The sequence below is a fragment of the Grammomys surdaster genome, unplaced genomic scaffold (genome assembly GCF_004785775.1).
Source record: "Grammomys surdaster isolate TR1022 unplaced genomic scaffold, NIH_TR_1.0 373, whole genome shotgun sequence".
Lineage (NCBI taxonomy): Eukaryota > Metazoa > Chordata > Mammalia > Rodentia > Muridae > Grammomys > Grammomys surdaster.
This window is the reverse complement of record NW_021604792.1, coordinates 6,762,362-6,785,892: the sequence shown is the minus strand read 5'-3', so window position 1 is coordinate 6,785,892 and position 23,531 is coordinate 6,762,362. Positions and strand designations below refer to the sequence as shown.

The 23,531-nt window shown below is 44.3% G+C and overlaps 2 protein-coding genes across 2 annotated transcripts; one reads left to right on the top strand and one right to left on the bottom strand.

Moving 5' to 3' along the window:
- Positions 1-2,189: 2,189 nt before the first annotated feature.
- Mansc1 (MANSC domain containing 1) lies at positions 2,190-21,598 on the bottom strand. The gene is made up of 4 exons (XM_028781000.1): positions 21,517-21,598; positions 12,755-13,091; positions 10,713-10,862; positions 2,190-4,290 (listed from the first exon to the last, which is right to left on the bottom strand). The coding sequence occupies exons 2-4, from the start codon at positions 12,990-12,992 to the stop codon at positions 3,374-3,376; spliced, it is 1,305 nt and encodes a 434-aa protein (XP_028636833.1). The 5' UTR covers positions 12,993-13,091; positions 21,517-21,598; the 3' UTR covers positions 2,190-3,373.
- Positions 2,266-2,977, top strand: LOC114632376 (HAUS augmin-like complex subunit 8). The gene is given in 2 exon segments (XM_028780905.1): positions 2,266-2,740; positions 2,743-2,977. Coding segments are annotated over 2 exon segments (621 nt in total). The 3' UTR covers positions 2,889-2,977.
- Positions 21,599-23,531: the final 1,933 nt, after the last annotated feature.

Here is a 23,531-nt window from a genome sequence, read left to right as displayed (position 1 = left end):
TTCGATCCTCAGGAACTGGAGTTACAGATGGTTGTGAGTAGCTGTGTGGTGCTGGCAAGTGAACCCCAGGCCTGTGAAAGAGCAGCAAGTGCTATGAAGAGGGAGTCATCTCTCCATTTTTACCTTTAAAAACCATGTTTAGACGGGCGGTTGTGGCGCATGCCTTTAATCCCAGCACTTGGGAGGCAGAGGCAGGTGGATTTCTGAGTTTGAGGCCAGCCTGGTCTACAGAGTGAGTTCCAGGACACCCAGGGCTACACAGAGAAACCCTGTCTCAAAAAAAATAAACCTAAATAAATAGAATGATAAAGACCGGCAGTATCTTGATTGTCAACATGACACACCTAAAAAGACCAACCCTCAGTTGAAGAATCTCCTCCATCATGTTGGTCTCTGGACGTGTCTGATAGATGTAGGAGGGTCCAGTTCACTTCGGACAGTACCTCCCTAGACAGATGTGCCTGGGCTGTATAAGAAAGGCGCAAGCCCATAAACAGGGGTCCTCATGGTTTCTGCTTCAGTTCCTGCTTTAGCTGCTGCCCCATTTCTCTCATTGGTGATGTTTGACCCAGAAGTGTAAACCAAATAAACTCTTTCCTATGTTGCTTTGGTCATGATGTTTTTCCACAGGAACAGTGTCAAACTAGACTACCACCCAACTCTGACCTCCGACTCCTACACACATGTGCAAACACAAATGCGTACAAACCTATTTATATCTGGATTAATTTTTATTTATTTAATGTATGAGTGCTCTGCTACATATATATCCACCTACCTTTAGAGGGCATCCTATCCTCCTATAGATGGTGGTGAGCCACCATGTGGTTGCTGGGAACTGAACTCAGGACCTCTGAAAGCGCAGCCAGTGCTCTTAACCATGGAGCCATCTCACCAGCCCCCAATCTACTATTCTTGTTTTGCCAATAAGCACACTGAATAAGCATATAGTATATAGCACATAGTATATAGTATATGGTATATAGCATATGATATATGGTATATAGTATATGGTATATAGTATATGGTATATAGTATATGATATATGGTATATAGTATGTGGTATATAGTATATGGTATATAGTATATGATATATGGTATATAGTATGTGGTATATAGTATATGGTATATAGTATATGGTATATAGTATATGATATATGGTATATAGTATGTGGTATATAGTATATGGTATATAGTATATGGTATATAGTATATGGTATATGGTATATGGTATATAGTGTATGGTATAATACTATAGTATTGCTACATATTACTTCTAATATTATCTCCAATAAACCTGAAATTGACAGTTGTTCAAGTTTAGATAGTCATAAATAATATCAGTAATTTTTAGACTTGGTATAATTTTAGAAAAGGTTAATACTTTTTTTAAAAAAAGTTAGGCCTAATCCCAGATGGGTTTAGAACTAATTAACTAGTCAGTTATGGGGTACATACTTGTGATCCCAGAACTTGGACGGTGGAGGTGGGAAGATCAGGAATTCCAGATTACCCTTGGCTCCATGGAGAGTTTGAGGCCGATCTAGGCTACATGAGACGCTGTCTTAAACAAACAACAAAAAACCCTAATTTATCGTTGTCTCCATGGTAGACTCATGCTCTGCTAAGATCCTCCCAGAGGAACTTCTTTGGCCATCGACGGGAAGAGAGGTTGTCGGTTTTCAGCAGGGAGTGCAAACTTTCATCATTCCTTCATTTCGCTGGTGGGAAGGAATTGAAAGCTATCCAGCTGGCCATGCCGCTCAGAACAATACCAAGGAACAAGAGATTTATTCAAATATTTAATTGGAGGGAGATACATCTGGAACGAGTTTTATTGGAATTCATATAAAAAAAAAACTCCGAAAAGAGGATCCATTAAAACTAGTATCCAACAGTTGCCGTTATCTAGAATGGGAGATAGTAATGAATCACAGCTCAGATGTCCTAAACCTATGATTTGTCTTCTAAAGCCAGATACACATTTCTAGTTTATGTTCAAGTATACTTAATATTTTAGTTAGGAATTATTTTCAGCTACTATTCTACAGACAGGCCACTCAGTAACTTAGTTTCTTTTATCCCTTCTCTCTTCCTCTTAAAAAAAAAAAAAAAAAAAAAAAGGCCAAACAGACAAACAGAAAGTGGTTGACCTGAGGGCGTGGCTCAGGAGGAGATGGTTTGCCTAGCATGCAGAAGGCCCTGACCTGTAGTATTGGAAAAAAAAATTTTAAAGTTTTTTTTTTTTAAATTAAAAATCCAGACATGGACAACCTGGCTGTGCTGGAGGAGAAGGCGGAGAAGGACTTGGCAGCCATGTGCCATGAGAAGGAGAGGCTGCAGAGGCAGGCACTGGAGCTGCGACGACAGCTGCTTCTCCGACAGAAACAGCAGGAGCTGGCCACTGCCCTTGATGCCCAGATTGAGGCGCTGAGCCCTCTTCAGCCTGTGTTAGAGCACTTCAAAGAGGAATACAAGACACTGGGCAGAGCCCTGGACAGCACGCGACACGAGCTGCCCATACAGGCTGTCCACATGGAAGGAAGTGGGCAGAAGCTCCTAGATGATCTGCAGCCAGTCCTGAGGACCACCCTGCAGCTCCTGGATGATATGAGCATCTACTCCCCAGAAGCCAGTGCACAAGTGCAAGGAGCCAGCACACAGCAGCCTGGAGCCAGTGCACAGCTGAATTGTTGGCTGAAGGAACTGAAGGGCTTGGTCGCTGAGAAAGACCTGGAGCTTGCAGACTTGTCAGCCAGGTGGTGGAACTTTCCTCCCAGGCCAGTAAAGAAGCAGCTTTGACAAACCAGGAAGCCTGGGAAGAGGCAGAGTCCACCCTCACCAGCAGCCAGTGCTACTTCAGTCCAGAAGCCTGCAAGGGACCATAGTCTCCATCTGGGACAGGACGGATTACAACAGGCCTGACCCTTGGTTGCCTCAGGCAGCCAGTGCTTCCTGAGCATTTCCTAGCTGCCTTTTCTGTTGATCATAGTGTTTTATTGCAGCAATAGAAAACCTAACTAAAACATATACCATTTTATCTCTGTAATCAATAGCAATTAAAATTGTTTTCGAACAGTCCTCAGATTGATTAAGATGTCAGATCCATTAAAACAAAATGTCCTAATATGGAAAAAAAAATCCAGACATGGTAGTGAAATCTGCAACTGCCTCAGGAGGCAGAGGCAGGAAGATCAGGAGTTCAAAACCAGTCTGGGCTACCTGAGCCTGTTTCAAAAAGGAAAAGAAGAAGGAAGGGTGGGGGGCGGCTATTCTTCAAGATATAGTTCCTGCTGAGACAGGTTGGGCAGAAGAAACACAGGCGCATCTGGCCACGAGCTCTTACATGAACTAAGAGACACCTGATTTGTCTTTAGATGTCAACGTAGATTCCATTGATCAGGTAGTCAAGTCTTGAATACCGTTTCCTACGGAGGGATTCAACCAGCAGCCTACCCAAGAGGACGAGGCCTATTACCAGAAACAAAACACCGAAGAGGAGGGTCCCAATGAGAAGCCACTTCTCAAATGAAAGGCCATGCTGGCTTTTTGGACCCTTTTTCAGTGATGCACTACCTACACTGCCCCTTGGGTTCTCCCAGGAAGCAGTCTTGTTTGTAATGGAAGACTCTGAGGTTGACAAAGAAACGACCACAGAGCTCTTCTCATGCTTTGTGTCTGAAGTTAGCGTAGACCCTTCTGGAAAGGGCACTACTTCTAAGATGCCTTTTGAATCTGTATGTGCCAGAAAGATGGTAGTCAACGCTCCCTGGTGTGTACTCATGGGTGTAAAACGTGTAGACACGGGGGCTGCTGGGGGCTTCGAGGTCACAGTGGTTACAAGTGGAGCTGTGGTGGCTTCATTCTGCCATGAAGCCTTAGGTGTCACTGAAATGCTGGCCAACAGAAGTGCAGGCTTCAAGGTGGCAGAGATGTTACGGAGGGGAGGAACAGTTACGGCGGAAGATGCAGTAGATGGAGTTGGCACCGTTTTAGGGAGCAGATGAGCCATTTTTAGTTCCGAGGGAAGCTGTAAACTCTGGGAATGGCCTTTTCCTTCATAGAAAGGGAGCTGCGTGCTTGCTTCATCAACCTTGATGTGTTTCTGCAAATGTGGGGAGGCTGTGGACTTCGGAGAAGATATGTCTCTCCAAGACAGGCCTGTGGGCTTTGGGTAACCTGCTGGGGGAGGGACCCCAGGGGCAACTCCTGGTGAGGTATGGCCAAGTGAGAGAGAGTCTTCTTGCGTTAACTTTTGGAGTGATGAATTATCTCTGGTCAGTGGAAAATCTGAAAGTATAAAGAAAATCAAAAGAAGAGTTAAAATGTCCACAGTAGGTATATGTAAAATACAAATGTTTACTATGTCCCCAGACTTGATTCCTGATGCACACGCTGGTGAGTTGTTGTTTTGTCAGTTTATAGAAACCAGAGTCATCTGGGAAGGGGAGCCTCCACTGAGAAAACACCTCCATCAGATTGGCCTGTAGACAAGTCTTTCATGGCATTTTCTTGGTTAATGATTGATGTGGGCAGACTTGGCCCACTGTGGGTGGTGCTACCACTGGGCAGATCGTCCTGGGTTGTATGAAAAAACAGGCTGAACCAGCCATGGAAAGCAAGCAGCTTTCCTCCAGGATGTCTTCATCGGCTCCTGTCTCCAGGTTTCTGCTTTGGATTCTTCCCTCAATGATGGACTGTGATTTACATAAGCCAAATAAGCCCTTCCCTCCCCAAACTGCTTTTGGTCAGTGTTTTATCACAGAACTAGAAAACAAACTAAGACAGACTGACTGACAACTCTCTCTCTCTCTCTCTCTCTCTCTCTCTCTCTCTCTCTCTCTCTCTGTCTTCTCCTCCCTCCATCTCTGTCTCTTCTCTGTCTGTCTCTGTCTCTCTGTCCCTCTCCCTCTCCCTCTCCCTCTGTGTGTGTGTGTGTATGTGTGTGTATGTACACTTGTACATACATGCTGGAAAATGAAAACAGAGCTATCCTGTATATATTATGCATGCATGATATAAGTGAACTACACCCCAGCTTCAGGCACTGGATATTTCATAAAAGCATGTATAAAATTAAAAAAAAAACAAAGACAAAGTAAGCATCGTTAAATATCACAACAGTGTCTCTTTACTCCATGGTGTGGTTTATTTCTAGCCTGGTGGGAAGAAGAGAAGAGACAGTGGGGGTTGGAGGTGCCCAGGGTGACTAAGAAATAGGTGGGAACAGCAGAGAGGCTGGGAGAAGAACCCTGTAGAAGGCAGGAGGGCTAGGGAGAGAAAGATTGCCGATGGCTGAGGCAGTGCAGGGAGGTCCCGGATGAGCTGAGCAGGATGAGGACTGGCAGGAAAACTGCTGTGTGAGGCAAGCTTCCCCCCAACTGCCAATGTGACAGGCAATCATGGAGACAGACGTTCCAGCCTGGGCTTGGGACAGGTGAGAAAGAGTGAGAGAGGAGAGAGCGAGTGAGAGAGGCCTTGGGGAAATGAGGAGTCACGGGCCTTGAACAGTGAGGGTGGTTTGACAGAAACAGGGAGGAGTGAGGCTTCAGGATCTGGACTCGTTGAAGAACATTGAGCCGAAGAAATAGCACAAGGCAAATCACATTTTCCAAATAAAGTCAGGGGTGGTGGGTTCAGAGTGTTATCAGAAGAGGAAGGCTATCCAGAGACTTGACTTGCTTGGACTTTCAAAGCTTGGAGTTAGTGGAGCAAATGCCTTACGTTATGGGAATGATGTTTGAAACCATAAAGCCCACACTGGGTATGCGGGGTAGGACCATTCAGACCAGCTCCCAGGGAACAATGGTGGTGGTGGTGGTGGTGAGGTTGCTCTGAGCCACACATAGCTGTCTATCACAGTTCAAACTGGAAAAGCTACTTAAGGCAATCAAGTGCAGCGAGAGATAATTTGAATTGCTCAGTATTAACTACGCTACTTGGCTGTGTTGATAATATTAGAACAGCCGGTCGGGGCTGGGAGTGTAGCTTGGTTGGTAGCACACTTGCTCGGCATATATACACGAAGCCCTGGACTCAGCCCCCAGCATCACATAAACTGGGCACGGTGGAACACACCTGTAATCCCAGCCCCCAGGAGGTGAAGACGGGAGGATCAGATGTTCAAAGCCATCCTCTGCTACACAGAGAGGTCAAGGCCACCCTGGGGGTACATAATACCCTGTCTCAAAATATAAGAAGAACCGGACAGAGAAAAAAAATGAGTCAAAAAAAAAAAAAAAAAGGCCGGGCGGTGGTGGCGCACGCCTTTAATCCCAGCACTTGGGAGGCAGAGGCAGGTGGATTTCTGAGTTCGAGAGTTCAAGGCTAGCCTGGTCTACAGAGTGAGTTCCAGGACAGCCAAGACTACACAGAGAAACCCTGTCTCGAATAACCAAACCAAAAAAAAAAAAAAAAAGAAGAACTGCAGGAGACACAGGAGGTGTTATCTTCCTCCCCCTTTTTCTTCTTAATGTCCCTCCATGTTGGTTTCTTCTGACTCCTAGCCGATCCAAGGGGCAACTGCAGAGGTGTGACAGCATGGGTGTGCTCACTAATCCTCATACCTTTCTATGGTCCTTTATTATGTATTGTTATTATTTTATATTTTAAACATTTATTTATTGAGAGATGGAGGAAGGGACCCAGCGTGTATGCGTGGAGGTCGGAAGACAACTTGCTCTTTCCCTGTACCACAAGAGGCCCTGGGGTTCAGACTTAGGTCATCAGGCCTGGCCATTGGTGCCTTTACCCACTGAGCCATCTTGCTGGCCCTATTTCATTTGTTTGAGACAGTCTCGGGTAGCTCAGACTACTCTTAAATTTGATATGTAGTCAAGGCTTGCCTTGAGCTCCTGACCCGAGTACCTCCACCCTGCTGGTATGATAGGCATGTATCACCTCACCAGGCTACAGGAAGCTCTCCAAGAGTCACTTAATTCACCTAGGACGGCGTTGAATGACATCAATGGTCAAATCCAGCCTGCTACCTACCTCCGTGTGCTGTGCAAGCTGTGAATGAAGTTTACATGTTTCAGTGGCTGCAAATAACCAAGAGAACTTTGGACATGTGAAAATCATACACTATTTGAATTTTACCGCTCTTCAAGTTTTACCGGTGCCCAGCATGTTCATTTATTTACATAGCCACCGCGGCAGCTTTTATAGGATAAGGCGAATGGTGAAGAGATATAACTGCCCATGGCCAGAGTGCTTCAGCCCAGGGCCTCTAAAACCTAACTACTGTTTGACACTGGATAGAAAAGCTGCCCGACACATGCCCTAGGCTACTGTGCTCTACTCTAAAATAGAAGTAGGGGCTGGCTGGTAGTGATGTCTATAATACCAGCACTTGGGAAGTAGAAGGGTCAAGAGTTTACAGTCACCCTCAGCAGCATAGTGAGTTCAAGGCCAGCCTGGGTTACATAGACTGTCTCAAACTACTTCACTTCTTCCCCCCACACCCCACCAAGAAAAAAAAAAATCTGGGTACTTGAGCTTCTTTTTTCCTCCAATAACACAGACAGATCTCTCTCTCAATTTCTTCCATATATATATATATATATATATATATATATATATATATATATATTACATGTGATGTCACATTCATTCATAGCATCACCATCTGTATCATAAGGTATTTAGTAAAAATGATGACTCAAAATGATGACTCGGGGCTGGGAGTGTAGCTTATAGTATACATGAGGCCCCAGGGAGAAACAACTCCCACAAGTTGTCCTCTGACCTCTACACTATCACTATGGTGAACACAGCTCTGTACAACACACACACACACACACACACACACACACACCACATGTGAACACACACACATGCACATACACCACAAACTAAATAAAGTATTATAATAAAACACTTAAATAATATTCTAAAATAAAAAAATAACTAGGAAAGAAAGAGGGAGGGAGGGAGAGAAGGAGGAAGGGAGGAAGGGAAGGGGGAGAGAGAGAGAGAGAGAGAGAGAGAGAGAGAGAGGGAGAGAACAAGACCTTTCAGCTAACTGACCTGGTCTATTTGATACTGTAAGTTAGATATATCCACTGACAAGAATGACCAAAACAGCTGTTTGCTTTCTCAAGCATGTGACCTCAGCTATAATGAAAAGCAAACACTAGTCCGGCTTGATAAGATACAAGTGTTGGCAAAGAGCCTAGAACCAGCAGAACCCTCCACACCTGCTCCTCTCACCTCACCCACTGCTGTTTGCACTGGGCGGGGCTTCTCTCTGGGGCTTAGGAAACAGCCCTGGGCCTTAAACTCTTCTTTAGAGTTTCATTTCTCAAGGGATTTCGATGAGTCAAAAAAATAAAAAATAAAAAAAACCCAAAAAACAAACAAACAAAAAAAAAAACCAGAGGCTATTTCTTGGAAACCAGCTAAGCAAATAGATTTCCAATTTATTGGATTTCTGAATTCTCCCATTTTCACAGAGCTTGGTAAAAAATTGCAAAGCTATTAAAGACAGATGAATGCTCAGCTGCAGTGCTTTTATAGACCGAGCAGAGTCCACTGTCGTCTTTCAAAGTGTCAGTCTGTAAATATTAGTCAGTTGGTTACAGGAAATAAAAGCTCCTTCAGAAACAAACCACCAAACAGATATTTACACTTCAGTTCAGTTCAGACAGGATAATTTATGATCAATGGAAGAACTCAACCCATAAACACGATAGATTTATAAATAGAATTAAGAACATAACTTGTATACATCCTGTAAGAATAAACAGTCCTTTGCATGTGTCCAGGATCTGGTGCCAGGAACCGTCCTTCAATCTGCTCTGTGCTCATGACGCCCCCTGGTGGCTATCACCAGAACAGCTTGATTCCAGTTCCTCCACCTTCTTACTCATCCTTAAAAACGATCCTACATAGATCTACTTTCCTTTCCTCTTGTCTCCACTGACTGGCCAGCATCTTTATCTCGTATTTCTTCTTTCATATACCATAAAAATAGCAACTCTACAGAAGTATTATGGAAATTAAGAGACTTAATCTTCAATTATCATTTATATCACCGTAGCAGACCATTCAAACAATCTGTGCCTTTTCCACGACTTTCAGGAAATGTTTGGCACACTGAATTTCCTGGTTCTGGAACAAAATTCAGGAACCCCCCCCCCAACACACACACTCAGGAGACAAAGCACACATCCAGGTCCTCCAGATAGTTCATTCCACAAAGCACCTCAATTTAACAGGCAAGAGAGAACTGTTGATTCTATTCTACTTCCTGACTCTGATGCTGCTTTCCTCAAAATTAGCCAGTTCACAAATGGTGACCCCATCCATCTAGATGTTCAGTTCAAAAGCTAGACCTTGGCCTCCTTGTGTCCATTTTCCTGGCCACCAGCGAGCCTTACAACCTTACCTCTTTCTATCTCCTTTAATCTCCGACCATCTTCTGCCTACATCTTACTTCCCAAGCAACCAGTTTTTCCATCTTCCCATTCCTGTGGCCTCAGGGTGGTTCCAAAAGGAGACCCCAGTGAACTTTAAGAAGTCTCCTTAAAGATACCACAGAAGCACACAGTGTTAGCCTCAGCACTCTGGAGACAGAGGTAGGCAGACCTCTCTGAGTTCAAGACCAGGCTAGACTACATAACAAGTTTCAGGCTAGCCAATACTTTATCAGGAAGAGAGCCTGTCTTACAAAAAACAAAAGCAAGACAAATTATTTGGGCAAGCAAGCTGGCTTAGAGGGTAGAGGCTCTCACTGCACAAGCCTGACAATGCAAGACCTGAGCAAGATACCCAGAAGGCACACAAAGGTGGAAGGAGGAACGCAAGACCACAAGACTCTCTCTGACCTCCACACATGCCAGATCATGTGCACACACGCATACACAACAACAGGAACTTTTTAAAAAAGATACCATGGAACACGCCTACCCAAAAACTCCTTCAGCATTCCCCTTATCCACAAACAATAAAATCTACCTCTTCTGGAAGTCATATGCACGAGTGATCTCTACCTCTTCACACCACATACTCTGTGTAGCTTACTATGACTCGGGGGGGTGGTGGTGGTGGTGCTTGGAATGAATGTTTGCTTTTCAAACATTCCAAATCCATTCAGCCTAAGAATCATGGTCCTGGAAGATCTTCCTTGTCTCCTCAGATCTGCTTATCTGGCCCCTGACTTTTCAGATCTCAATCTCTAGGGGTTACACCTTCACCGATCACCTAATTTCGGGGGTCCCCTTGGTGATTGTTCTGTTGGGTCATCTCAACTCTGCACATCACTTCCGACTTCTCCACACTCTTCATGAGCATGCGTTATGGCTGTGGTCTCTGCACACCCCCTAAAGTCAGCTTGAGAAATGAGAACTGTGGTCTTTATGTTCAGCACTTCATAAAAGTGTGCTAAGGCGAAGCAAGTGCTAAATAACATTCTTTTATTTCCTGAATAAAGGAACAAAAAGAATATTAACAAGCAACTGGGCTACCTAGGAGATGTTGTCTTTTTTAAAAAGAAAGGCGTCCACTACAGAGCTCTGCACTTTTCATAATATGAAGGGAAAGACAAAATAAAAAATACTGCCAGATGCTATCATAGGAAACTATATTTTAGTTTAATGAATTTCAAATCATGAAATATTTATGAACTTTTTTGGTACTTAGATTCTTACAGGAAATCTTCCACAGAAGCCAAAGCTCTAAATAATTTAGTCACAAAAGAAAGAGAGCCTCACCTTTCATACCTCTGATGAGCCTGTGGCTCACAAGGCCCTTGGCTGGCTTCAACGGACAGGCGTCCTCACTGGGACAGAAAAACAGGTAGCAGTTGGGCTGTCTGTCTGTCTTCCGGGTGTCGAAGATCATCAAATTACATGACTTGTCCCCTGCAATGAAAGACTTGTAAGCACAATTTTGAAATGGAACTTTCTAGACTAGGGCAAGATGGAGGAGTTGTAAATACTCTGTATTTACCGCAGAGTACGTACCTCTGTTCACTTTGCTTCTTTGCTGACTTCTCAGATAATTGCCTTTCCCCGAGTTTAGTAACACTTGATTGGCTCTAGAAACCTGAGTTAAAAATCTTGAAAAAGCCTTTTTTTTTTCTAACTTAAAATTGTATTATTATCTGTTTTATGCATATGGGTGTCTTGCCTGCATCCTGTGTACCATGTGCATGCAGTACTTGCAGAAGCCAGAAGAGGGCACCAGATCGTCTAGAACGGGTGTTACAGATGGTTGTGAGCATCAAGTGCATGCTGGGATTGAAACTTGGGTCCTCTGGAAAAGCAGCCAGGGTACTTAGCCACTGAGCCATCTCTTCACCTCCACAAACCAATTTTTAGCAGAGCATTTAGTTCTTCAGAGATAAATCTTCCAGTTGTTAAGTTACCTTTAAGGGGCTAGGGGTTAGAATCGTAGCACCTACATGATATTCCCAATTGTCTGTAACTCCAGCACTAGAGGACCTGACGTTGTCTTCTGGCCTCCTCAGGTACCAAGCAAACATATGATAAGCACACATATATGCAGGCAAACCACCCAGACACATAAAATAAAAATAAATCTGAAAAACAAAAACCGGCAACAAAAGACATGTTTTTGCTAGGTGTGGTGGTATAGTCCTGTAATCCTCAGGACTCAGGAGGTAAAGACTGAACAAGCAGGAGTTCAAGGCCATCCTCGGCTACTACCGAGATTGAGGCCAGTCTGACTATAAGAGGTTCTATGTCAAAATACCATATTCAGTTCACTGGAGGCAACCTGCTCTTCCTTTTCTGACAGGGTGATACCTGCAGCAGCATTGCTGGAGGTTAATGTCACTGTCAACTTGATAAGTTTGAGATGCACACAGGAGTCAGTGAAGCACCCTCCTGGGTGTGTCCTTCCAGGAAGGATTAACTCAGTGGGGAAGATCTGTCCTGACTGGGGGTGACATTTGTCTCTTAGACTGGGAACAAGAGTAAGAAAGAACTAAAAGTGGGGGTGGGTGGGGTGGGGGTGGAGGGTGTGGTGGGGAGGAGAAAGCTAGCTGGGCAGGTGGCCCCATCTGTAATCTCAGCAAATAGAGGCCAAGGCATGAGGGTCAGGAGTTCAGGGGCAACCACGGCTACATAGTGAGTTTGAGGCTAACATGAGCTATATAACACCCCGCCCAAAACAAAAGCAGAACACAGTTAGTTATACATCCTGTAATCTCAATACTCAGGATGCAGAGGCAGGAGAATCATCACAAGTTCAAGGGCAGTCTAGTCTATACAGTGAAGCACTGTCTCAAAAAACAAACAAACAACCCCCCCCCCCAAAAAAAACCCCAATTTATATAAGCCGGAAATATTATCTGTCAGGACTGAATGCTGGATGTGTGGATGTTTTCTGGAAACACAGAAAACCAGATATTTGTCCTCATTGCCAAGAATGGAGGGTTTCCTACTTTATTTAACAATGAAAGTACTTACAGAGTTGCTACAAATCTGTTCACAGATTTTAGAGTTTCCTTCTCACCAGTAAGAATGCTTATCTGGTGAATGAGCGGCTGTGTAAGCCTGTGACCTGAGTTTCATCCCTGAACCTATCTAAGAGATATACGGACACACTTACCAGCAACTTTAATACAGCTCTAGGACGGGATGGTGGGATGTACTTGTGGACCCTTCCCCAGCCACTGCCTCACTTGTCTTTCTGTTCTACGGAGAACCACTGGTGCAAACTAACCAGACACACCATCCAACCACCACTGTCACAAAACACACAGGCCACAGCAGACTGAGCTACCCACCTGCTATGTCTTGTGTTGAACAGCAGGCACCGATGCAGTCTTCCTGAGTTGCCGTGTATATGGGCTCATTGCCTCTGATGCCTTTCGAAAGCGAAGACTGGATGTCAATGACAACATCCTCTAGACTCTTGGTGAGACAGTTCTGATCAGCAGACAGCCTTGATGTCAGGAAGGAAATTACCACCAATGTATAAGCCAAGTTCTCTCCCTTGAAGAACATTCTGAACTGTTGCTTCATCTTGGTCTCTCTTCAAAGACCAAGGATGGGCCTTTCTGGTCAAGAATGGCCCTTCTGGTCTCAGTTTACTTCAGGAAGATTGTACGGTTTGCTTTTACTCTAGAAAAAAAAGAAAGAAAGAAAGAAAGAAAGAAAGAAAGAAAGAAAGAAAGGGAAAAATTCATCAGTGATCCTTGGGAAGCTGAAGCAGGAGGATCACCATGAGTTTAAGGTCCACCTGGGCTTCACAATGTATGAGTTATAGGTCAGCCTGGGCTACATAGTGAGTTCCAGACCAACCTGGACTGTGTGAGATGGCTCAGCACATAAGAGCACTTGCCGCCGGGCGGTGGTGGCGCACGCCTTTAATCCCAGCACTCGGGAGGCAGAGGCAGGCGGATTTCTGAGTTCGAGGCCAGCCTGGTCTACAGAGTGAGTTCCAGGACAGCCAGGGCTATACAGAGAAACCCTGTCTCGAAAAAACCAAAAAAAAAAAAAAAAAAAAAAAAAAAAAAAAAAAAAGAGCACTTGCCAAGTTTGGATTCTAGCATACTTTTTTTTATGGCTCACAAACTGTCTATAACTGCAACTGTAAGGGCCCCATGCCTTCTTCTGCATAGGTACTGACACAATACTCACACATATACATACACACGAAACAAAACATTGCTTTAAAAACAAATAATAAACAATAATAATAAATAAAATACCTATGAAGAAAGTGTAAATGGAAATCCCTTGTCTATGAGTTCAGGAATCCTTCATCATTTTGCCCTTACCAACCAAGAGGAGAAAGGCCATAAAACTGTCGGCACCGTTGCTGAAGCAAGGCTGGTAGCTCAGCATGCAGCCCTCCTCAGTAATAGTAATCAATATGTAAAGCCATCTGGGAGAGGCTGGCATCGACTGTGCTAAGCAACTCGCGCACGGGCCCCTCTTGAACCCTCACACTAGCCCTGCAGAACATTGCTTCTCTGTAAATACCAATTGAGACGCAAGTCTAATGGTTCAATTCTAGGAACTCGTCGGTTAGCATGGGGAACATTCTGGCTCTGATAAGGGCGAGTTTAGGAGTAATTATCTTTTTTTTTTTTTTATAACCCCCTCAACACAAAAGTTAGCTACATGAGTGATACATGCTTGTAACCAAACAAGAAAAACATACAACTCTAGAAAAATCAGACTTTGTCGAGTACCTGGTTCTTTAAGAAAAAACCAGTGTTAAATTGCCAAAGCCATACCTCACCCACACTTATATTTCCAGAATACATATTTCTGGCTTCATGCTGAATTGCTGCTGCCTGCCTGCCTGCTGCCTGCCTGCCTGCCTGCTTGTCTGCCTTCTTTCCCATGTTCCTTGCTTCCTTCCTCTTTATCTGGAAGCAAAGGTCTTACTATAAAGACCAGGTTGGCCTGGAACTCAGAGAGATCAGCATGCCCCTGGTCTGATAAGTTCTAGAATTAAAGCAGCGTGCCACCACAGCTGGCTCTGTGTGTGTGTTATGTGCATGTGCAGGTGAGCAGATGTGGTTATTTGATTAAGAAATGTCCCCCCCACCGTAGGCTCATTTGTTTGAACCCTTGGTCGACAGTTTGGGGGAGGTTTTGGAACATTAGGATAGACAACCTTGCTGGAGGAAGTACATCATTAGAGACAGGCCTTGACAATTTACATCTTTGTTCTACTTCTTGCTTCCTCTTTCTCCCCACCTTTTTCTGCCCCCTCCCCGATTTTCACTTTATTCATTATGTGTAGATAAAGATGTAACCAACCAGCTTCCTGGTCCCGCAGCCGTGTCGTGCCTTTCCGGCCATTACAGACTTTCCCTCGGGGATTATAAACCAAAGTAACTTTTTCCTTCTGTACGTTGCTTTTGATCGTAGTGTTCCACCACACCACCAATAACAAAAAGGAACCAACACAGTGTGCATAACCCTACTGTGCGCGGAGGTCAGAGAGGATATGGGTGTCCTAATCTAGCATTCTCCAGCTTATTCCCTGGAGCTGGGCTGGCTTGCTGACACTGCTCTCCCCCTGCACCCAACACTGATGTCTCAGGTTATGGTATGCCTGGCTTTTTATATGGGTGTGGAGGATTCAAACTCAGATCTTCAATTTGAGCAGCAAATGCTTTTACCCACTGACCCATCTCCAAGTTTCTGCTTCTTTAACCGTTCTTTGACTATGATCTCCTGTGGTAATCTAAGGAAGCATAGGCCCTATCCTGAGAGAAATGCTCTAAATGCACAAGATGGCCTGAGGCTGCAAACAGTGCTACAACACCTACACAGCATACTTTAAAGTCCACCGGAAGCCGCTTATTTTATCAGAATCGGTTTTAGAAGCTTCGGATGTAACTCAGTTGGTACTGCTCAGACAACAACCACAAGGCCCTGGGTTCGGTTCCCAGCATGACACAGAGCTTGTTGGCACACACCTACAATTCTAGTCCTTAGGAGGTAAAGACTGTGTGTGTGTCTGTGTGTGTGTGTAAATGTATCTACAAGCTGTAATGAGAGAAATCAAAGAAAGAAAAAAAAAAAACTTCATCAATGATCCTTGGGAAACTGAAGCAGGAGGATCATCACGAGTTCAAGGTCCACTTGGGCTATATAGTGTGAGTTATAGGCCAGCCTGGGCTATATAGTGAGTTACAGGCAACCTGGGCTACAGTGTGAGATGGCTCAGCAGGTAAGGGCACTTGCCAAGTTTGGATTCTAACGTGGAATCCAATGGGGAGAAAGTAAGCCGCTCTGTGGATAACAACAAAATACTTTTAACAGTTAGATGGAGATGCAAGGAGACCTGTAGAGTCAGTCGTAGAGTCAGTCGGCACAGTAGAAGACTAGTATCAGTAAACCGACAATCCCTCATTCAGTGCTTGGCGGAAAGTTATGGTTATCTGAAAACAGTGCTGGCAAAAGAAGAGATGACTAGGTTAGCAAAAGGGGAGGTAGCCTAGGAGCCGGCACACACAAACACAGACAGCTAGTCTTTGGCAAAGGTGCAAAGGTAATTCAAATATAGCACCGGGGGCTAGCTAGACAGCTTAGTGCTAAACAGCATTTGTTGTTCTTGTAGAACTTGGTTCCCAGCACCCACTTTAGGGGGCTCACCGACACCTGTAAGTCCAGCTCTAGGGGCCCTTTCTAGCCTCTGCACACGTGTTCATATTTACATACAGACACATAAATAAAAATAAACTAGATCTTTTTAAAATGGTGCTAGAACAACGGGATAGCCACATGTAAAAAATAAATGGAGACACAAACTTTTTACCTTTCTCGCAATGAACTCAAAGTGGATCACAGCCCTAAATGTAAAACACAAACTTATACAATTCCAGGAATTGACAGGAAACAAGTCTTCACGTTCTTTAGTTAAATGATGTGTTTTATAGACACAGCGGCAAAAGCACCATCCCTAGACAAGCTGACTTTTGTTTCACTTTTTTTTTTTATTTTACCTGTACGAGTGTTTAGCCTGCATGTATGTACGTGAACCATGTGCCTATGTGGTGTCCACGGATGTCAGAAGAAAGCACTGGCTCTCCCTGAAACTGGAGCTATGGGTTGTTGTGAACCCACTTTGTGGGTGCTAGAACCGAACCCAGGTCCTCTGTAGGAACAGCAAGCGCTCTTACGCACTGAGCTGTGTCTCCTGCTACAGATGTTCTATTCAATTAAAAAAACAAAAACTGTTGCTCTATAAAAGCCACTGTTCTTTCTGCACGTGTGTGCGTGCATGTGTGCTTGCGTGCGCGCGCGCGCCCGTGTGTGTGTGTGTGTGTGTGTGTGTGTGTGTGTTATGTGTGGTGTGTGGGTGCGCATGCCTGTGGGGCACTGATGTTGAGAATCTTTCTTAGTAGCTCTTTCATCTTTTCCTGAGGCAGGGTCTTTTAATCGAACCCAGAGCTCGCCGATACAGCTAGTCTTCCTAGCCGGCTTACCCCAGGGATCCTGCCTGTGCCTTTCAAAGGCTGCTCAGCCTTCCCAGTGTTTGTGAGGGTTGGGAACCGAAGTTCCTTTTTTTTTTTTTTAAAGATCTATTTATTTATTATATGTAAGTACACTGTAGCTGTCTTCAGACACCCATATGAGGGTATCAGATCTCATTGTAGATGGTTGTGAGCCACCATGTGGTTGCTGGGATTTGAACTCATGACCTCTAGAAGAACAGTCAGTGCTCTTTCTCATCAGCCCCGGGAACCGAAGTTCCAGTTCTCATGTTTGCCTGGCAAGTGCTGAGCCACCACTCCAACCACAGAAAATCATTTGTAAAAACAGCTGCCTGGTAAAGGCCTGCCATCCAAACTGTAGCAAGAACTCTTAACAGTAAGAGAAAAACTAAAAAACGGAGCCAGGCATGGTAGTATATACCCTTCATTTCAGTACCAGGTGGCAGAGGCAGGCAGATATCTATTGAGTGTGAAACCAGCCTAACCTATATACTGAGTTCTAGGCCACCCAGGGACTGCATCCTGGGACACTGTCCAAAAAACTAAAAAAGCCTAGGGGGAAAAAAAAAAACAGAAACAGCCTTCCCCCAAAAAAACCCTAAAAAAATGGGCAAAAGATTCAAGCAGTTGTGTCACCAGTAATATATATGTGTGTATACATGTATATATGTACGCATACATACATATATGTATATATACACATGTATATATGTATATACATATGAAGACAAGCATACTAAAAATGCTCAACATTGTATTATCATAGGAACTGTAATTTTAATCAGCACTGAGACACCACTACACACCTAGTAGAATAGTAAAAATCTAAGAAAGAGGCAGTGCCAAACGCTAACTAGGATGTGGACCAACTGGAACTCCCATTCCTTGCTGGTTGGAATGAAAACTGGTATGGCCACTCTGGTCAAAGTGTGACTGTGCCTTACAAAGCATAAAGGTCATAGACGTCAGCAAACCGTCCTACACATATTTACCCAAATGAATTACAAATGGTGTCTGGAGCCTGGAGAGACTGGAGGGATGGCTCAGCTACTAGGAACAGATGCTGAGTTGTCAAATTCCAGCTCCGAAAGGATCTGACAATCTCTTCTGGCCTCTGCAGGTACTGTAGGCTCATGACCTCCATCCCCACGAACACACACTTAAAAACTTTGAAAAGCTTGTTTCTACACACACACACACACACACACACACACACACAATCTGCGTGGAAATGTCTATAGTAACATTCTTCAAAACTGCTCAGCACTAGAAACAACCAAGATGCCATTCCACAGGTGAACAAATAAATAAAGCACATTATATATTTAAATGTTGTTCAGAAAGAAAAGGAAATGAAAGTGGGTTGGTGGTAGCACACATCTTTAATCCCAGAGGCAGGTGGATCAATTTGAGTTTGAGGCTAGCCTGGTCTAGAGGAAGTTCCAGGACAGCCAGGACTACACAGAGAAGCCCTGTCTTGAAAAAGTAAAAAAAAAAAAATTTAAAAAGAAAAAAAAAAGGAAGGAAGGAAGGAAGGAAGGAAGGAAGGAAGGAAGGAAGGAAAGGGAATTATTAAGCAACAGAGAGATAAGGAAACTCTTCAATAGTATATTGCTAAGTAAAAGAAGCTAGTATGAATAGGTTTGACTCTGAGTTTGACTCTAAATATCTCCTGATACTCTGGAAAAAAAACAAATCAGATATCAGACCTGGGGCTGGAGAAACGGCTTTAATATCAAGAGCATTGGCTCCTCTTCCAGAGGACACAGGTACCAGCACCCAAAAGGCAGTTTATGAGGAACTACAACTCCAATCCCAGGGGACTTGATGCCCTCTTCTGGCCTCCTCAGGAAGTGCATTCAGGTGGTACAGAGACATACATGCAAGCAAAATACCCATAAATATAAAATAAGGATTATTTTATTTTATTTTATTTTATTTTATTTTATTTTATTTTATTTTATTTTATTTTATTTTTGAGACAGAGTCTCTCTACATAACCCTGGCTGCCCTGGAACTTACAAGGTAGACCAGACTGGCCCCAAACTCACCGAGATCTGCCTGCCTCTGCCTCCCAAGTGCTGGAATTAAAGGTATATACTACCAAACTTCAAACAAAGAATTTTGTTTTTGTTTTTTGTTTTTTAAAACAGGGTTTCTCTGTGTAGCCCTGGCTGTCCTGGAACTCACTCTGTAGACCAGGCTGGCCTCAAACTCAGAAATCCACCTGCCTCTGCCTCCCAAGTGTTGGGATTAAAGGTGTGCGCCACCACTGCCCAACCAAAAAAGAATTTTTAAAACCTTAAAAAAAATATCAGAGCTTACCAATCTGGGAAGAGGGATAGACAGGTGGAATATAGAAGATTCTTTCAGCTGTGAAATTATTCTGTAAGATGCTGTAATGGGTATCTACTAAGACTCCCCTGAACTATATAACATGCCAAGTGAATCCTGTGTGAATAATAAACTTTAGTTGGTAAATGAAGTTATCATACAAAGTCAGTCTATGGAAATAGAACACAAGTTTAATACTTCCCTTGTAATTACAACTTCTGTGTACAATAAAATGGGAAGATGTATTATTTTCACATGCCAGTCTATGTACTTTATAGAGACCATGACCTTAAATCTTTACAAGAAATCAGGGATAGCCCAACCTAGGCTTTAGGTTAGCCTGAGCTACTAGTGAACTTCAGGCCAGCCTGGAATGCAGTGAGACCTTTACTCAAACACACACACACACACACACACACACACACACACACAGAGAGAGAGAGAGAGAGAGAGAGAGAGAGAGAGAGAGAGAGAGAGAGAGAATCCTAATGAGAGAACCCAATCCCACCTCCAGTTAAAACAATAAAACAATTGTGTACTATATGTGTGTTTCTTTATTAATAATAAAAATGAGTGGAATATCACACAACCGCTGCAGTTTTGAAGCAGTGCTGAATATAATCTTTTGAGAGATTTGTAATGAATAACACCTATGAGAAGTATCTGTGCATTCTAGTGGTGGCAAATCACAGTCGCTGCTAACTCTACTATGACTTTGCCTACATTCTTCTTGACGGAAACACTGCTTTTAGTTAGAGGAAAAGGAAGTAATAAATTTCCCCTGAGTTCACAGACTTCCTGAATTCTATCCATGGAGCCTCGAGAAGGGAAAGGAAAGGGCGGAGAGTCTGATACAGTCTGTCCTCGGCGCTTGCACAGAAATCTGAACTGTGTGAGGAGACTGGGCAGGGGCTGTGCTCTCAGCATCTTTACAGCAACCACTGCGCAGAGAGTGCCATTCTTTGAGATGGCTCAGTGCATACCTAACTTGAGCTAGATCCCTGGGAACTATACGGTGGAAGTAGAGAACTGATTCCCACAAGTTGTCCTCGGACCTACATAGATACACCAGAATATAAACATGTATTCATATGTGCACACACAAATACATGTATTTTTTTTTAAATCTTAAAACAAAAACAGCCGGGCGGTGGTGGCGCACACATTTAATCCCAGCACTTGGGAGGCAGAGACAGGCGGATTTCTGAGTTCGAGGCCAGCCTGGTCTACAGAGTGAGTTCCAGGACAGCCAGGGCTACACAGAGAAACCCTGTCTCGAAAAACAAAAAAGAAAAAGAAAAGTAATCCCAGCACTTGGGAGGCAGAGGCAGGCAGATTTCTGTGAGTTCAAGGCCAGCTTGGTCTACAGAGCTCATTCCAGGACAGCCAGAACTACACAGAGAAATCCTGTCTTGAAAGGCCAAAATTGCCCGACAGTGGCGGCGCACGCCTTTAGTCCCAGCACTTGAGAGGCAGAGGCAGGCAGATCTTGCGAGTTTGAGCCCAGCCTAATCTATGTATGTAACGAGTTCCAGGCTAGCCAGGGCTACACAGCTAGTGAAACAATTCATTAACAAATAGTTTCACCAAAGATATCCAACAGCTCTTAGGTTACTTACATCTTCCGGCTTTTTTGATCCCTGATTAAGAGTTACATATTAGCACAGTCCTAGAGCCGTTAGCCTATGAAGTTATCTAATCCATTATTACTTGGGGCTTAAAGTGTAAAGCTCAACTTAATCTCGTTGAAAAGGGGGACAGGAGACACAGACGGAAGAGAGCTTACTGAGTCACTCAAACTTAACTTGTATGTAACTATTTCAGTTGTCGGGAATCATTTACAGCTTCCTATCAAGAAGTCAGTAACTGTCCTCCCCACACCCCGCACACACACCTACCTTTACAGAGTATCACACAGCAGGTTGAATAAGGAAAAGGGCAGACAAAGCATAGGAGAGACCATGGGAACTTTTCCCTTCCTTTGAGCAACTGCATGCTGCTCCCTGAATGCTTTAGCCTCCCTCTGGAGCGTGTGCCATTTATAGCAGGTGCTTTCAAGCCTGCCTGATCATCTGCTTTGGGATACTGCGGCGACACGACTATCCAGGCCAGCCCCCTTTACCCTAGTCTGGTCCCTGGGGTCGCTTCGGGGTAGTTAGTTGCTGGAGCTGGGCCCGGGAAAGGAACGCAGTTGTTCTCAGCAGGGGTCGACTCTACCCGAGGCTGGTCAGGGAGGAAAGAGATGCCATTACCTGCAAGCGAGAACCACCTATAGCCCCCGTGGCGCTTGGACCCACGGAGGACTTAAGTCGCTTTTGCAAAGAACCGGAGAAGCAGCTCAAGGCTCTGGGGAGGATCACAGGGGATGCTCCGCAGCTCCCGCACAGGTCCCGCAGATTTTGTCGTGACTAAGTTCCTGCTTCCGTCGCAGCGACAGAAAGTTTGCACGGGGGAAGGGCGCGTTCCTGCCCTGCAACCCGGAGCTGCTTCCCAGGCAACATCCAGCCTGACCGCCCCAACCGGGACGTGCGAGCCCAGACGCCAGATTCCCCAGCAGCCACCACACTGAGAGCCACTAGAGGGGGAGGGTTGACTCTCGGGGTCACCAAGGACCTGAAAACTCGCTGCTCAGCAGCGAGGAGGTCCTAAAGAACAAATGCACAGGTGCTGATGGATAGGTCACTCACCCAGGTGTACTCCCGCTCCACACCGGATAACAATCTTCTTGTCTCCTCGCTTCACAAGCAACCACAGCAAGCAGCAATCGCTGTTTTGTTTGTTTGTTTGTTTGTTGTTTTCAGATGGCATCTGAAGGCCTTGTCAGCTTGGAATTCTTTGTGTATGCAAGAATGACCTTCAACTCCTGATCCTCTATCTCCAAAGTGCAGGTGTTACAGGAGTACACTACCATATTCCGTCCAAGGACAGCTTCTTGGTCAAAGTTCACAGAGCAGCCTAATTTGGGCATAATTAGGAGACTCTATTTCCACAATTGGAGAACAGGAGGGGCTCAATCACCGCTGGCAGTTCTCCAGCTAACTCTGTAAGGCATTTGGCTTTTTCCGGGATGTGCTGGGTTGTTGCTGCTATGGTTATTTATTTATTTATTTATTTATTTATTTATTGCTACTTTGAGACAGGTTCACACCAGTCTGGCCGCCAACTCCATATGTAAACTGAGTATGAACTTTTAAGTCCCGGTCTTCCTTCCTCTACCCCTCCCCCCTTCACCTGCAAGGTTTTACAAGTCTTGATTTCTTTATGAGTATGGATAATAATGATTAAAGTAGTCCCGTCTGTCACAGTTGTTAAAATGACATCCCTAAACACTTAGCACAGTACTCTGGGGTTATAGTGGTTTAAAAGTGTTTAACTAAAATGTGCTTGTTGTCAAACAAATAGAAAATGAGGCTAGACAATAAAGGTAGCTCTCACTCCTGCTTGCATATAACCCTAAACGAGTAAAACCTCCTTAAGAGATTGTTGTAATCCGGCCTAACTTTCGGCGGCATCTTCACATTGGCTGACCTGGAAGAGTTTTCAAGGTGCCGTTATAGATGATTGTTCTGGGCCTGTACAGACAACACATAAGCTGGCTTTAACCAATGGCTGCAGGAGGTATATGTCGTCAGAGAAAGAGCTCGCAAACAACAGTCCATTGTGTGAAACCAACTCGGAGTAGGTAGAGGGTGATCTACTTTCCAGTTGTGGTAATCTTGCCACAGCTTGGTACCAAAGAGTAGCCAAGGAAAACTAGACTCCAATGTGGATTAATTACTGCGCTGGAGTAATTTTCTTGCAGCAACAAGATGCCGTGTATGTATATTCTGTCTCTGGAGATGATATGGGGTGCGCGTGCGCGCGTGCGCAAGAATAAGCAGACCTCCACCATTAGTAATTTCAGGTTGCAGGGTATGCACACCTGCCTGTGATCTCTGAACTCAAGATTTGAAAGCAGGAAGATCAGGCCATCCTCGGTTGCATAGACTTCATGTCTCAAACAACAAAGAAATGTCCGTGTTAGCATTCTGCTATAATGGACTTGTTGTATGTCTTCAATTACAGCAGTGGACACAGGTCTCTGATGAAAATAGGGACTAAACAAAACTTCCTGGGACTGGGCCTGGGCCTGGAGGCACAGGTTTGTAACCCTAGCTAAAGGTTAAGAAAGGAGGCTCACAAATTTAATGGCTAGCTTGGCTACAGAGTGAGTTTAAAGCTAAACAATTTAGTGAGACCTTGTTTCAAAAAAAAAAAAATAGTAAAA

Excerpts from the sequence above, each read along its gene's own strand:
- Mansc1 (XM_028781000.1), bottom strand. The coding sequence starts at position 12,992 with ATGAAGCAACAGTTCAGAATGTTCTTCAAGGGAGAGAACTTGGCTTAT. Across the intron at positions 10,863-12,754 it reads TTCAACACAAGACATAGCAG|GGGACAAGTCATGTAATTTG; the intron begins GTGGGTAGCTCA and ends CTTTCATTGCAG. Across the intron at positions 4,291-10,712 it reads GCTCATCAGAGGTATGAAAG|ATTTTCCACTGACCAGAGAT; the intron begins GTGAGGCTCTCT and ends TTATACTTTCAG.